This window comes from Ammospiza caudacuta, chromosome 27, assembly GCF_027887145.1.
Source record: "Ammospiza caudacuta isolate bAmmCau1 chromosome 27, bAmmCau1.pri, whole genome shotgun sequence".
Lineage (NCBI taxonomy): Eukaryota > Metazoa > Chordata > Aves > Passeriformes > Passerellidae > Ammospiza > Ammospiza caudacuta.
In genome coordinates, this window is record NC_080619.1 from 6,281,029 (window position 1) to 6,296,168 (window position 15,140).

General features: G+C 64.4%; 2 protein-coding genes across 5 annotated transcripts; one reads left to right on the plus strand and one right to left on the minus strand.

Moving 5' to 3' along the window:
* Window positions 1-639: 639 nt before the first annotated feature.
* SLC25A39 (solute carrier family 25 member 39) lies at window positions 640-7,837 on the plus strand. Of its 4 annotated transcripts, XM_058820408.1 has the most exons (12): window positions 640-735; window positions 4,080-4,188; window positions 4,279-4,338; window positions 4,805-4,849; window positions 5,493-5,602; window positions 5,725-5,792; window positions 5,904-6,028; window positions 6,169-6,342; window positions 6,436-6,545; window positions 6,681-6,762; window positions 6,843-6,932; window positions 7,012-7,837. In XM_058820408.1, the coding sequence occupies exons 2-12, from the start codon at window positions 4,092-4,094 to the stop codon at window positions 7,128-7,130; spliced, it is 1,080 nt and encodes a 359-aa protein (XP_058676391.1). In that variant the 5' UTR covers window positions 640-735; window positions 4,080-4,091; the 3' UTR covers window positions 7,131-7,837. The 4 variants fall into 4 exon arrangements, with proteins under 4 accessions (XP_058676391.1, XP_058676392.1, XP_058676389.1 ...); XM_058820409.1 differs by lacking the exon at window positions 4,805-4,849; XM_058820406.1 differs by lacking the exon at window positions 640-735 and having other exon boundaries at window positions 3,982-4,188.
* Window positions 7,838-8,333: 496 nt separating this feature from the next.
* RUNDC3A (RUN domain containing 3A) lies at window positions 8,334-13,102 on the minus strand. Its single transcript, XM_058820398.1, has 11 exons — window positions 12,996-13,102; window positions 11,403-11,518; window positions 11,131-11,264; window positions 10,428-10,513; window positions 10,214-10,303; window positions 10,055-10,135; window positions 9,791-9,956; window positions 9,443-9,600; window positions 9,154-9,291; window positions 8,923-9,029; window positions 8,334-8,644 (listed from the first exon to the last, which is right to left on the minus strand). Exons 1-11 carry the CDS (start codon window positions 13,100-13,102, stop codon window positions 8,502-8,504), a joined length of 1,326 nt encoding a protein of 441 aa, XP_058676381.1. The 3' UTR covers window positions 8,334-8,501.
* Between the last annotated feature and the right edge of the window lie 2,038 nt (window positions 13,103-15,140).

Here is a 15,140-nt window from a genome sequence, read left to right on the forward strand (position 1 = left end):
GTTTCTGTGTTCTAGGTGTGTCTCTATCCCAGCTGTTTCTCTATTCCAGCTGTTTCCCTGTCCCAGCTGTTTCCCTATCCCAGCTGTTTCTGTGTCTGTATCCCAGGTGTCTCTATTCCGGCTGTTTCCCTGTCCCAGCTGTTTCTCTATTCCAGCTGTTTCTGTGTTATAGGTGTGTCTCTATCCCAGCTGTTTCCCTATCCCAGCTGTTTCTGTGTCTGTATCCCAGGTGTCTCTATTCCGGCTGTTTCCCTGTCCCAGCTGTTTCTCTATTCCGGCTGTTTCCCTGTCCCAGCTGTTTCTCTATTCCAGCTGTTTCCCTATCCCAGCTGTTTCTGTGTTCTAGGTGTGTCTCTATCCCAGCTGTTTCTCTATTCCGGCTGTTTCCCTGTCCCAGCTGTTTCCCTATCCCAGCTGTTTCTGTGTCTGTATCCCAGGTGTCTCTATTCCGGCTGTTTCCCTGTCCCAGCTGTTTCTCTATTCCAGCTGTTTCCCTGTCCCAGCTGTTTCTCTATTCCAGCTGTTTCCCTGTCCCAGCTGTTCCTGGGTGCCGCGGCCCCTCCGGGCCGGCAGGGGGCGCAGTGGTGCGCGGGGCTCATTGCGCATGCGCGGGGCGGGGCGGGCGGAAGCGCGGCGGAGGGCGAGGGGCGCCCATGGGGCTCCTTAAAGGCGCCGCCGGCGCGGAGCCGCCTCCCGGTCCCGGAGGGACGCGCCAAGCCTGGCTGGAATGAGCAGGTGGGGCGGAACCCCCGGCACTTCCCCCGACACCCCCGTTCCCCCCACGTCATCCCCGCTCGTGGTCCGGCACGCGTGGCCGCTGCCTCAGTTTCCCCCGGTGTCGGGGCTCGTGCGGCCGCGGGGGGGGGCGTGGAGGCGGCCGCAGGGACCCCCGGGCTCCCCTCACGGGGAGGGGGCGCACCCCGGGCCTGCAGATCCTGGAGAGGGAGGTGTAGGGCCAGGGGAGGGGGCACAGCCCTGGGTTGGGGGGCTCGAACCCCTCAGGGGGCCGCAGGCTCCAGGCAGGGGGAGAAACCGCGCAGGGGCTCGGCCCCAGGATGGGGGGCCGGGGCTGCTCGGGGACACAGAGGAACTGTCCCTGCTCGGGGACACAGCAGAACTGTCCCTGCCCCAGGCCAGGCTGCTCGGGGACACAGCAGCGCTGTCCCTGCTGCTGGCAGAGCGCTCTGTGCCCCAGCAGGAGGGGATCCCCCCGGGCTGCAAGGTGGGCACCCCGCTTCAACCCCCCGAGGCTGGAGCAGCCCAGGGCCAAGGATTTCCCTCAGGCTCGGGGCTGGACTCAGCTGGGCCCTTCCAGCCCGGCAAGAGCCCCTTGGGCTCCCCCGCAGGCCCCGTCCCTGGGAATTGTTCGCATTAATTTTGTTTTCCCCCTTGTTGTCACCGTGCCATAGCCAGCCCCACTGACAGGCCAGGCAGAGCAGGGCTCTGAGTTTGGGGGCATATTTTAGGGCTCTGGGTTTGGGGGTATATTTTAGGGCTCTGGGTTTGGGGACATATTTTAGGGCTCTGGATTTAATGGCATATTTTAGGGCTCTGGGTTTGGGGGTATATTTTAGGGCTCTGGGTTTGGGGACATATTTTAGGGCTCTGGATTTAATGGCATATTTTAGGGCTCTGGGTTTGGGGACATATTTTAGGGCTCTGGGTTTGGGGACATATTTTAGGGCTCTGGATTTAATGGCATATTTTAGGGCTCTGGGTTTGGGGGTATATTTTAGGGCTCTGGGTTTGGGGGACATATTTTAGGGCTCTGGATTTAATGGCATGTTTTAGGGCTCTGGGTTTGGGGGTATATTTTAGGGCTCTGGGTTTGGGGACATATTTTAGGGCTCTGGATTTAATGGCATATTTTAGGGCTCTGGGTTTGGGGGTATATTTTAGGGCTCTGGGTTTGGGGACATATTTTAGGGCTCTGGATTTAATGGCATATTTTAGGGCTCTGGGTTTGGGGGTATATTTTAGGGCTCTGGGTTTGGGGACATATTTTAGGGCTCTGGATTTAATGGCATATTTTAGGGCTCTGGGTTTGGGGGTATATTTTAGGGCTCTGGGTTTGGGGACATATTTTAGGGCTCTGGATTTAATGGCATATTTTAGGGCTCTGGGTTTGGGGACATATTTTAGGGCTCTGGGTTGGGGGACATATTTTAGGGCTCTGGATTTAATGGCATGTTTTAGGGCTCTGGGTTTGGGGGTATATTTTAGGGCTCTGGGTTTGGGGACATATTTTAGGGCTCTGGATTTAATGGCATATTTTAGGGCTCTGGGTTTGGGGGTATATTTTAGGGCTCTGGGTTTGGGGACATATTTTAGGGCTCTGGATTTAATGGCATATTTTAGGGCTCTGGGTTTGGGGACATATTTTAGGGCTCTGGGTTTGGGGACATATTTTAGGGCTCTGGATTTAATGGCATATTTTAGGGCTCTGGGTTTGGGGGTATATTTTAGGGCTCTGGGTTTGGGGACATATTTTAGGGCTCTGGATTTAATGGCATATTTTAGGGCTCTGGGTTTGGGGACATATTTTAGGGCTCTGGGTTTGGGGACATATTTTAGGGCTCTGGATTTAATGGCATGTTTTAGGGCTCTGGGTTTGGGGGTATATTTTAGGGCTCTGGGTTTGGGGACATATTTTAGGGCTCTGGATTTAATGGCATATTTTAGGGCTCTGGGTTTGGGGGTATATTTTAGGGCTCTGGCTTTAGGGGTGTATTTTACCCTGCACAGAAAAGGGAGCAGCTCCCAGCTGAGAGGGGAGCTTGGACACAAACAGGAAGCCCCGGAGGTGCCCCAGTGCCCAGCACCAGCAGCGGGGCTGTGCTGGGGCACGTCACAAGGAGAGAGTTTATCAGGTGGGGCAGAGCTGGGAGCAGGAGATTTCCCCTGGCTTGCGTCAGGCTGAGCAGCAGGGCTGGGTCACGGCGAGGATCCGGAGGCAGCGCCCTGCCCGTGGCACGGCTCTGCCATGGCTGTGGGGTCAGCGGGGCACGTGCCACGCTGCCACGGCGTGATGGGTGCCCAAAGAGCGCCCACATCCTGGGGCACTGCAGGGTGTGGGCTCAGACAGACCCAGCTCCCCGTGGGGCTGGCACACGGGCAGGGCTGGGATGGATCCAGCTCTCCCAGCAGGGCTGGGGCCTGTGCCAGGACAGACCCAGCTCCCGGGGGGGCTGGCACGTGTGGCTTCAGGACAGACCTGTCCCAACTTGCAGCCTTGGTCACCCAACAATTCCTGAGCCCATAAAGGAGAGATTTATGACTTCTCTGACCTTGCGAATTGATGAGTCAGATGGTGAAGGTTTTTTGCTGCATTCCCAGGCTTTAAAGAACCCTGGGTTCCCAGAGCCTGGAAGCTCTCCTGCTATGGCCCTGTCCCAGCGTCATAATGATCCCCAGGCCGCAGCGAGGGGGAGCAGCTGGTGCTGAATGTGCCGAGGGTCATTTCTCCACATCCTTCTCGCTGGGAAGGGTGTGATATCCCCTGCTTCCCGACGGCAGCACACCAGCCCTGGAGGCTGCAGCCTTGCCAAGCCCAGCGGGACCGGGCAGGAGGTTTCAGATGCCTAAACCCTTCCTGGGATTCTTGTTGCAAACTCACGAGGGGGATCTCCCCTTCACTGGTGTCCTGCCCTGGCTGCCCTGGGCTCTGCTGCCACCCCAGCCAGAGCTGGGGAGGCTGTCACCGTCACAGCATGGCTGGTCTTTGGACTTTGTTCCTTCCTTTCCTTAATTTTCCGAGTGCAGGGAGGGGACAGTCCTCCTTCCCCAAGGACATGGAAGGCTGGACTGTCTCCACCTCTGCAGCCAGGCTGGGCCTGCTGCCAGTGTGGGGCCAGGGGGCGTTATCAGGGCTGGGCTGGCCCTGGGAGCCAGTCCCTGTCCCCCCCCAGGCCACGCTGATTGTGGGGGGCCCTCGGTGCCGTGTGCTGCAGCGATAGCACGGCGGGCGTGGGACACCTGTGGGACACTCTGCTGGGCTGGGGATGCTGGGGGGGCTCCAGGGGACCTCACCCTTGGACAGGGACCCCCCAGGCTGGAGCATCCTCTGTTCTGCATTGCAGGGGGACAGTGCCATGGCTGAGAAGCTGGCACCGAGCCCCGGCGGGGGCATCACGCCACTGCAGCAGATGCTGGCCTCGGGGACAGGGGCCATCCTCACCTCCCTCTTCGGTGAGCATGGTGTGGTGAGGTGGGTGCCAGGGTGGGGGGCTGGCACGGGGCTGGCACGGCTAAGGGATGGTGTGTTTGGTGTCTTTGCAGTGACGCCACTGGACGTGGTGAAGATCCGGCTGCAGGCCCAGAGGACCCCCTTCTCCAAAGGTAACCCTCCAAAGGGGCAGGGCGGGGGGGCTGCAGCCAGTCCCCTGGCAGGGGTGTCTCAGCTGGCACAGCTGGTGGCAGGGTCTCTGCTCTGGAGCGTGGGGCCATGGCGAGGTGGCAGGTTACCACGGGCCCGGGGGCCCTGCTGGGGGAGCTGGGCTGGTGCTTGGCTCTGTCCTTGCCCCTTCACAGCCCCGTGCCTGGCAGCCCCCCGGCCTCCAGAGGCTCAGCCTGCTGCAGCTGCTGCCCTTTGTTCCAGTCTCCATGCTGCTCCCCTTGGGCTCTGCCCCTTCCTGTGTGGTCACTGGGCTGGGGCTGGCCCCAAGGGACTGGTTTGGTGACAATAGGAACTGCTTGGGAAGTGGCTGTGGGGGCATGCAGTCACCCACAGAGCTGTCCTGCCGCCCAGCCCCGGGTGGTGGCGTGTCCCCTGTGGTTGCTCAGTGTGTCCCATTGTGTGTTTCAGTGTTGGCAGCGCAGTCAGTGCCCTGGGGCGCTCAGCCGGCCACATGTGAGTACGCCGGGGGCTCCTGCTGCCAGTGGCTTTGCTTTCCCAAGCCTTCATCCTGGTTTGCTTCTCCACTGGTGGTGGCTTGGGCTCCTCTGGCTGTGGGGACATCCCTGCACTGTGGGGGCTGACACTGTCCCCAGCCCAGGCTGCCCTGCAGCCCTGCTTTGGGGCTGGCTGTGCCTCATCTATGGGGATCTGTTGTGCAGCTGGCCTGGCTGTGTGTGGTCTTGTCACTCTGTCCTGCTGCCACATCAAAGTCCCCTTGGATTTTTCCTAACTGGTGTCCCTTGTGCCTGGCTTGGGAGCACAGTGGAGGGGCCAATGCTGACGTCCCCACTGTGCCAAGGCAGCAGAGCCAAGACCAAGTGAGGCATAAACCCTCTCCCGGTGCTGGCAGTGGGTCCTGCTGTGTGCCCACCCCTGCCATGGAGCTGGGTGTCCCCATGGCCCTGGTTCTGGCCATGATCAGACCCTTGTGCAGGGTTGTTCCTCTCCTGGTCTCGGGCTGGTCCGCACTGGGCTCAGGCACTGAGGGTTTGGCTCCTTCCTGGAAGATGTGGCAGCTTTGGGGTCAGGTGTGCAGGGCATGGGGCAGAGGGGAAGGCTCTCCTGTGTGATGGCAGTGCTGTTGTTTCCTCCTCAGGGAAGTGTTTCCTCTACTGCAACGGGCTCATGGACCACCTGTACGTCTGCCAGAACGGCAGCAGCTGCACCGCCTGGTACAAGGCCCCTGGGCACTTCACTGGCACGCTGGTAGGAGCCCCAGGCATGGCCAGGGCCTCCCCACCCCAGAGGGGTATCAGGGTGTTTTCTGGGGGTTGTTTGTCCTTCTCCCACCTGTAACTGCTGTCCCTGGTGCTCCGCTCTCTCCCCAGGATGCCTTTGTGAAGATCACACGCAATGAGGGCATCAGATCTCTGTGGAGCGGCCTGCCCCCCACCCTGTGAGTCTGGGGATTCTGGCTGCTACCACCTGCCCAGGAATACAGGTCCCAAGCTCCCTGCCAGCCCCCAGGGAGGCCCTGTGCCCCTCACTGCCCTTCTCCTCCTCGCAGGGTCATGGCCGTGCCAGCCACCGTCATTTACTTCACCACCTACGACCAACTCCGGGACTACCTGCGCACCCGGGTGGGGAGCTGGAACCACTACATCCCCCTGCTGGCTGGGGCCCTGGCCAGGCGTGAGTGCCCCTCCTCTCTGGGGTCCCCCATGCCCGCTCAGTGCCCACATTCAGTGCTGGCTCTCCTGGCACGGTGCTGGTGGCTCTGGGACGGCCGCTGGAGCGGACAGAGCTCACTCCCCGTGTCCCTTGTGTTGCAGTGGGTGCTGTGACAGTCATCAGCCCCCTGGAGCTGATCCGCACCAAGATGCAGTCCCGGCAGCTCAGCTACCGCGAGCTGCGTGTGTGCATCCAGTCTGCAGTGGCCCAGGACGGCTGGCTGTCCCTCTGGAGGGGCTGGGGACCCACCGTGCTGCGGGACGTCCCCTTCTCGGGTATGCTGGGGGGCACTGGGGTGTGGGGGCCCAGGGCAGCCCTGTGCTGCTGGGGGGTGCCCAGTGGTAGCCCTGGTGTCCCCTCTCCCCCAGCTCTGTACTGGTTTAACTACGAGCTGGTGAGGTCGTGGCTCTGCAGGCAGGCCTGGCTGGACGGGTCCACGTTCACGGTCAGCTTCGCATCCGGGGCCATCTCTGGCACGGTGAGTTTGGGATGCTGGGGCTCCCTGGGGGGTTGGCGCCTGTGGGAGGGAGGGGTGGGGCTGGGAGGTGACAGCAGAGCTGGCACTGGGCAGGAACGCCAGGTCCTGGCTCACCATGCAGTGCCAACCCCACAGGTGGCCGCGGTGCTGACGCTGCCCTTCGACGTGGTCAAAACGCATCGGCAGATCGAGCTGGGAAACAGTGAGGTGCACCCAGGTGAGGGGCTGGCTCCAGGGGGGCACCCAGCACTGCCCAGGGGTGCCCCCCAAGCCTCACCTGCTCCCCTCTCCCCACAGTCACAGCCTCCAGGCCTTCCAAGCCTTCCTCCACCTGGCTGCTCATGCAGCGGATCCGCGCCGAGTCTGGCACCCGGGGCCTGTTTGCAGGTGAGGGTGTGCCCTGGTTCCCTGCTGGGGTTCTGGGTGCCCTGGTGTCACCCCAGGGCTCACAGTGCTGTCCTTGCAGGGTTCCTGCCCCGTGTCATCAAGGTGGCACCTGCCTGCGCCATCATGATCAGCACCTATGAGTTTGGCAAGAGCTTCTTCCAGAAGCTGAACCAGGAGCAGCAGCTGCGGGGATTGTGAGCAGGCCTGGGGCAGGGCTGGCCGTGGCCGTGCCCAGGGGACAGTGCCAGCCCTGCTCCAGCCAGGTGTCCCAGGAGCAGGGATCTGCACTCGGCCGTGCAGAGCCCAAGTGCCTTCGTTCCTGCTCTGCCTCCCGCTGCCCGCACACGGAGCCAGGGCCAGCCTGCCCCACTCCCTGTCCCAGCCACTCTGGGGACATCTGTGCCTGCTGCTGTGACACTGGGGGGATATGGAGCCCCCCACACCCATCCCTTGGGGCTGGACAGATGCTGCTGCTGGATTCATGGACACTCTGGCAAGGATGGGGTGTCCCAGGAGACTTGGCCTGGCAGGAGATGCAGCTGGGGCTGTGGCAAGGACCAAACCCCAGAGCTCGGGGCCTTCTCTGCCTGCCTGGGCCCCCCAGCCCTGCTCTGCCTGGGGATCTGCCCCTCCTGACCATCACTCACACACAGCCTCGCCTTGCTGGCTCTGCATGGCATGGGGACACGTCAGGACCCCCTCCCTGCCTCTGGACCTCTCCTCCCACTCGGGATGTCCCCATCCCCTGTCAGACCACCCGGTGTGGGGACAGACCTCACTGCTGCTCCGGGGGGCCATTGTGGCCCCCCTGCCCCATCCTTCCACTGCAGGGCCCTGCCCAGCTCTGGGCACTGCCCTCCTTACCCTGGGACTCATGGAGGGGACTTTTCCTCGTTTCTTAAATAAAATAGTTGTCTCTTAGTGGAAGGATTTCTCTCTGTGTGCTGGGGGGCTGTAGGGACACTTGTGGCAGGGGGGCACAAGGGGTCTGTTCCCAGCTGGGGAGGTGGGTGACAGGCCAGCTCTGCTTGCTGCGTTTATTGATTCCTTTTGCTCCAACAAGGCAGATGGGGCAGAAATAAAAACCAAAATCACCCAAAACAACTCAAAACCCAGGGGAGGACGGGGAGGAAGGGGGAAGAAGAGTCCTCCCCCTGTTGTGGGGATGCTGCTGCAAGGGGGGCAGGCGGCCCCCACAGTGCAGGGGAGCTGGGGGAGGCCAGGTGGGCACCGGGGGCTGAGCAGGACGGACAGAGGGGCCACGACAGACCCCCACCCTGGGAGGGGCCTGGCCCGACCCCCCCTCACTCCCCAGCAGCTGTCACTGCCACTGTCCCCCCACCGTGGCACAGTCCATTCCCCCAGTCCTGCACCCCCATCCCAGCAGGTCCGTGTCTCCAGCCGGGGTCCAGGGTGGGGTCTCCCGGTGGGGAGGGGGCTGCCCGTCCCCAGCCTCCCCGGTGGGATCAGCGGCGAGTCCCTCGTGGTGCCCGGGGTGCGAGGGGGGCCGAGCTCGGTCAGTCCTGCGCCGTCAGGCGGGGCCGGGGGGCGGCGCGGGGGCCGGGGGTCTCAGCTGGGGCTGCGGGTCGGGCTGGCTTCCGTGCTGTCGCTCACCAGGCACTCGTTGGACTTGAGGCTGGCCAGGGACTTGCAGCTGGGCAGGGAGGCCAGGGAGCCGCAGAGCCCCAGCATGGAGGGCGTGGGGTCCTTCCCTGCGGGCAGAGAGGGGCGTCACGGGGGGCTCGGGCTCGTGTCCCTGCCTTGCCACCCCGGGGGGACAGGCACCGCCTCTCCGGGGGCGACGGGGTGTCCCTGCGCTGCTGGGGCAGCATCCCAACCACGAGGAGGGGGCTGCCGGAGGGTCCTGACACGGGGGGCACGGGGGGAGGCATGCTGAGCCCCGGGGGCTGCTGGAGGGTCCTGACACCAGGTGCATGTGGGGAGACGTGCTGGGCCCCGGGGGCGCCCTATGGTGGGTCGGGGGTCTTACCCAAGGGCCCCCAGGGCTCCCCTTCGCGCTTGCCCTCGCCCAGGCGCTGGGAGTCGGAGCTGAGGCTGTTCTCGGCCGAGAGCTGGTCGGTGCTCACGAAGCTGTGCCTGCAGGGGGACAGCTCTGAGCCCCCGGGGCTGGCACAGCTCTTCTGCCCCTCCCTCACCCCGTGTCCCCCCCCCAGGGCAGGGCAGGGCGCTTGGCAGGTCTCTGCCCTCACCGTGAGCTTACCTTCTGTAGAGTTTGCTGTCCGAGCCGCTCTCGTTGCCATTGAGAGTCCCCAGGGAGGGCCACTGGTTGACCAGGGGTGTCACCATCTCCTTGGAGAGCTGGGCCAGCTGTGGGTTCTCGCAGGGGATCAGCCCCGTCCTGCAACAAAGGCGGGGGCTCAGCGCCTGGCACAGCCACCAGTGCTGGGCACCTGCTGGGTGACAGGGCCCATGGCATGTGTGGGGCACTGGGGACACCCAGGGCCTGTGGGGCAGCCCCCCAAGCCCCCCGGCAGTGGGTCCCCACTCACAGCTGCTCCTGCAGCTCCAGGATGACGCCCTCCAGCTCCCTCTTCTCCAGCTGGTTCTGCACCATCACCTCCTCCAGCCGGAGCTTCAGCCGCTTGTTCTCCGCCTCCAGGTCCTTCAGCTGCGACTCCCGCAGCCTCACCAGCTCCTCCAGGTACCCCTGTGGGAGGCCACCATCAGTGGTGCTCCACTGCCACCACCCCCAGTGTCCCCAGGGCCATGCAGAGTGACAGGGAGCGGCTGGGTCACCGCAGCAGCAGGATGAAAGGCTGAGGGCACCACTGAGACAGAGATGCTCCAGGCTGGAGCGTCCTGGGGAAGCTGACACCCCAATGGCCCCAGCCTGGTACCTTCTGGGCATAAACAATGCGGAATTTCTGCTCCATCTTGCGCCACTTGTTGTACCAGCTGTCCTCGTCGGTGACCAGGGGCAGGTAGGGGTGCTCAGGTGAGCTGTCCTCGCTCGTGCTGCTCTCCACACTGCCCCGCTCCTCCTCCTCGCTCAGGTAGTCATAGCTGGGGGTTGTGGGGGCTCAGCAGGGTTCTCAGGGGTTCAGGGTGCTGGGGCAGAGACAGGGGGGTCCCCAGCCCAGGAAGGGCAGCCCAGCTCCTACCTCTGCGTGAACTTCAGGTAGGGCGTGTAGTCGATGACCACGGGCGTTTTACCGTCCATCACCTCTCCCTTGAGGCAGAAGCTGAGCAGAGGCAGCAGGAGAAGGTCAGGGAACCCCGAGGCTGTCACTGAGGGGTCCCGCTGTGCCACCTGTCCCTACCTGAAGTCGATGGCGCTGAGCCCGATGAGCATCCCCGTGAGCACCGTGGACTCCTCCCGCAGCATGATGGCCCCGTCGTCGTAGAACCGCCTGTGGGGAGCACACGGCTGGCTGTGCCCCCCAAAACCCACCCTGGCACCCCCAAACCCACCCCAGCACCCCCACACACCCCGGTGCAGGTGTGGCCGTGGCCGGCAGGGCCGGGGCTGCTCACCTGGTGGTGCGAGTGTCCCGCAGGGCCGTGGAGATGTACTCGGACATTCGCTTCTCCATCAGCGCCACGCGGATCCACGCCCGGCCCTGCGAGGCAGCACCCAGGCACTCCTGAGGGTGGGGGCTGCCCCGGGGGTCCCCACATCCCCACCCACCCCCAGGAGTGGCTTTCAGCCCCTTTTTTGGTACCATGGGGAGCCACAGCTGCTGTTGTGTCCCAAGGGGCTCTGTGGTGTGGGAGGGAGCTGCAGGAGGGCAGGGGAGGGGAGCAAGGTGGGGGGACAGAGGGTGGGGATGGGATGGGATGGGATGGGATGGGATGGGATGGGATGGGATGGGATGGGATGGGATGGGATGGGATGGGATGGGGTGTGGTGGGATGGGATGGGATGGGATGGGATGGGATGGGATGGGATGGGATGGGATGGGATGGGATGGGGATGTAGATGGGTCCGTGTACCAGGGTGGAGTGAATGGAAACAGGGGCAGGCATAGAAATGGGGATGGGGATGGGGATGGAGATGGGGATGGGGATGGAGATGGGGATGGGGTGGGAATGGGGATGAAGGTGGGAATGTAAATGTGATGGGATGGGGTGGGGATGTAGATGGGTCCATGTCCAAGGGTCAGGGTGGAGTGAATGGAAACAGGGACAGGCATAGAAAAGGGGACAGGGACAGGGACAGGGCTGGTGCCTTCCCAACCTTGGCCCTGGAGGTGCTGATGTTCTCCATGTTCTCGATGCTGCTGACGCAGTTGTTGGGCACCTTGCTGCAGGCCAGGCGGATGTAATCCCAAAACCCGCGCTGTCCATCAGAGCTGAACCAGCTGACAGGGCCTGCGGGCACCCACGGGCTGCTCAGGGGCTGCAGTGCCAGCACAGCCCCTCCAGCAGAGCTTGACACCCTCCCTGCTGTGTCCCCATCCACCACGGGACACGGGGATGTGACAGGGACAGCCCTGGGGCCAGCACTACCTTTGAAGCGGTGGCTGAGGATCTGCTCGAGGATGGCGGCGAAGTTAACGAACTCCTCAGAGGAGTCATCGATGGGATCTGCCGTGTACTTCTCCAGAAGGGTCTTCACCGAGAACCTGGCCAGGGAGGGGACGGTGTCACAGCAGGGAGGGGACACCCCCAGCCCTGGCAGGCTCGGGGCTTTCAGCAAAGCTCTTTTGCAGCTGTTGGCTCCCGCTCCCGGCAGCGGGAAGAGGGCGTCGGGCCGGGCTGTGGCTCGGTGACCCCCCTGTCCCCGCGTCCCCAGGGACCCCGCTGCTCCCCGCCGTGCAAGTGGCCAGGAAGGGCGAACAAAGGCCCCCTTCCTCCCGGCCGTGCGCGGGCGGTGATGGCTTCCCCTTCCGCCCGGCCGCTCGTGCTCGGGGCGCAGCGACAGCGAGGACAGGGCATGGACCAGGCACCGTGCACGGGGCAGGCGTTTGCCAGGGGGCATCGCCCCCTCTGTGGGCTCTGTGGGTCACAGCTGCCTGGAGGAGCAGCTGGAGGGTGTCCCCATCCTGGCACTGAGGGCTGCGGGTGCCTCATGGCACAGCAGTTGGAGGCGTCCTGGTGGAGATCCAGAGGGTCCCCACGTGGTGACAACGGGGTCTTTAGGTGCCCCCATGCCATGGCAAGGAGATCCATTGGGTGCCCATGTCATGGCAGTGGGGTGTGGAGGTGCTCCGTGCCACGCTGAGGAGCCCTGGGGTCCCCAGACCCCAAATGAGGCCCTGGGGGTCCCTGCCAGGCTGCCCAGGCCCGGGTACCTCCCACATCCCCCCGGCCCTGGGCCAGGCTCCAGCACCCCCAGCCCCTCACCGGGCCCCCGGGGGTGTCACCGCACCCCCGCGCCCCGGCAGGAGCCACCAGCCCCCCAAACCCCGTCCCTGCGCCCCATTGCTGCCCCCCCATCCCGGTCCAGCCGCGAGTCTCCATGACAACGCTCATCCTCCATCCTTCATCCCCCATCCCCGCCGCTCCGGGGCCCTGACGTCACTTCCTGGGCCCCCGCCCGCATGGGGGTCCCCAACCCCAGCCCCCCCCCCCCGCACCCCGCTGCCCCCAGCGCCCCCCTCACCCTCCAGATCCCCCCGACATCCCCGGCGGCCCCCGACATCCCCGCGCCGGCCGCCTCCATGTTGTCACTGCGTCCCCCGCCCTCTGTCTCCCCCTTCACGACCCTCCCCCAGCCCCTGTAGATCCCCACAGCCCCCCCGGAACCCCCCGGAACCCCTTGGAACCCCCAGAACCCCTTGGAACCCCTTGGAACCCCCAGAACCCCGCACCGCAGCAGCCCCGCGGCCCCGCGCCCCCCCTTTCCCGCATCCCCATCCTCCTCCTCCTCCTCCCCCTTCCAAACGTGAATTTCCCCCCCTCAAAAAGCGACCGCAGCCGCAACAAACCCCCCCAAAAGGGCGAGGGGGCGGCGGGGGGGAGGGATGAACCCCCCAGCCCTCCCCAGCACGGCCCCTCCCCGCCCCCCATCCCCTCCATCCCCAGCGCCGGTGGTCGCTTCTCCCTCCCCCCTCTCCTCTCCTCCTCTCGCCCCCCTCCCCATTTCGCGGTGCCCCCCACCTGCAGACGGTGATGAGGTTTTTCCTCTCCACGGCGATGTTCCTGGAGGAAGCCTTCTTGGAGGAGAGCCCCAGAGCCATGGCAGCCGGCACCCAGCTCGCTTCCATGCACGGCCCCGGCGCCGCGGCCGCGGGCGATGCCCCTTCCCCCGTGGGGACCCCCCCGGTCCCGGCCCCGGCCCGCGGGCCCCGCTCCGCGCTCGCTTTGCTCCGCCGGTGCCCACGCCACGGGCCGTGCGCCGCCCCCCCCCCAAAGGGATGCTCGCTCTCCCCGCCCCCGGCCCCCCAAATCTCCCTCCGGGGGATGGCGGGGGCACGGCAGGGAGGGGAGGGCCGGGGTCCCCCCCGTGGGTCCCCCCCTGTCCCTCCCGGCGTGGCGAGACACTGCTGGGTGAAGCCGCGGGGAGGGGGCGCCCCCGGGGTTTAGGGGGTCTTTTGTCGACCCCCGGATATTTGGGGAGCCTTTTGCCCACCCCCGGCACCCCACGGGGATTTGGGGGTCTTTTGCCCACCCCCGGCACCCCACGGGGATTTGGGGGTCTTTTGCCCACCCCCGGCACCCCACGGGGATTTGGGGGTCTTTTGCCCACCCCCGGCACCCCACGGGGATTTGGGGGTCTTTTGCCCACCCCCGGCACCCCACGGGGATTTGGGGGTCTTTTGCCCACCCCCGGCACCCCACGGGGTTTTGAGGGGTCTTTTGCCCACCCCCGGCACCCCACGGGGATTTGGGGGTCTTTTGCCCACCGCCGGCACCCCACGGGGATTTGGGGGTCTTTTGCCCACCCCCGGCACCCCACGGGGTTTTGAGGGGTCTTTTGCCCACCCCCGGCACCCCACGGGGATTTGGGAGTCTTTTGCCCACCCCCGGCACCCCACGGGGTTTTGAGGGGTCTTTTGCCCACCCCCGGCACCCCACGGGGTTTTGAGGGGTCTTTTGCCCACCGCCGGCACCCCACGGGGTTTTTGGGGGAGTCTTTTGCCCACCCCACGGGGTTTTGAGGGGTTTTTGCCCACCCCAGGCTCAGATCAGCACCCCCTGCCTTGCCCTGCATCCATCCCCGTTTTGGGGGGCTGAGCATCACCCCCCCATCTCCCGGGGGTCTGATCCCACCACCTTCATGGGGTGGGCGGGGGTGGCGGTGCCAAGGGGCAGCGCCCCCACCGCGTTCTTCAGCGTGCCTGTTTCCCCGTCGTTGTGACGGAGATATTGGGAACAAGGCTGGTGAATCCCGCAGCAGCAGCGTAAACCTCCACCAAACAGCCCCCAAATAAATCAGAGTCACCCTCAGCACGCAGACACCCCAGTGGGGACACGTGCCACCTCCCTGTGCCCACCACCGGGGTGCCACACGCCCGCTGTGCCCATGCCAAGAGACTGGGGGGGACAGGTGGGCACAGGGCGGGGAGGGACCCCCAAAATCCCCGAGGCTGGGCAGGGAGGGGAGCCCTTGGCAGAGCCCAGATAAGGCCGGGGCTGTTATCGGGACACCCAGACCCAGCACCACCCCTCTGTCCCCTGGGGGTGCCACCAGGTCCCCAATGTGTGCCATGAGCCCCCAGGCTGGATGGCACAGCGGGGACAGCTCTGGTGTCACCTCACTGTGAGGGGGCCCTGTGGGTGTCCCCAGGGACCAGGGGTGGGATGGGAATGTGTGTGTGCACAGGTGTGTGTGTATATGTGTGTGCGTGTGTGTGTGTGTGTGTGTGTGTGTGTGTGCAAGGCTCACCCACCTCGCCCTGGGACTGGAATTGGGATTTTGGGCCTGAGATCCTTTTAGGAAAGCTGTAAATGTAGAGACACACACATCTGTGTGCACACACATCCACAGGTGTGAGCACAGGTGTGCACACACACACACAGGGCCACGGGCCCCTCTCACACACACACAAGTGTGCCCATGGGTGGGCACTAACACGGGTGCGTGCACAGGTGTGTGCATGTGTGTGTATGTGTGTGCAAGGCTCACCCACCTTGTCCTGGGATTGGGATTTTGGGCCTGAGATCCCTTCAGGAAGGCTGCACATGTAGAGACACACAGGTGTGTGTGCACACACGTACACAGGTGTGAGCACACGCACACACACAGCGACACGGGCCCCTCTCACACACAGGTGTGCCCACGGGTGCCCTCACCCCTGCCCT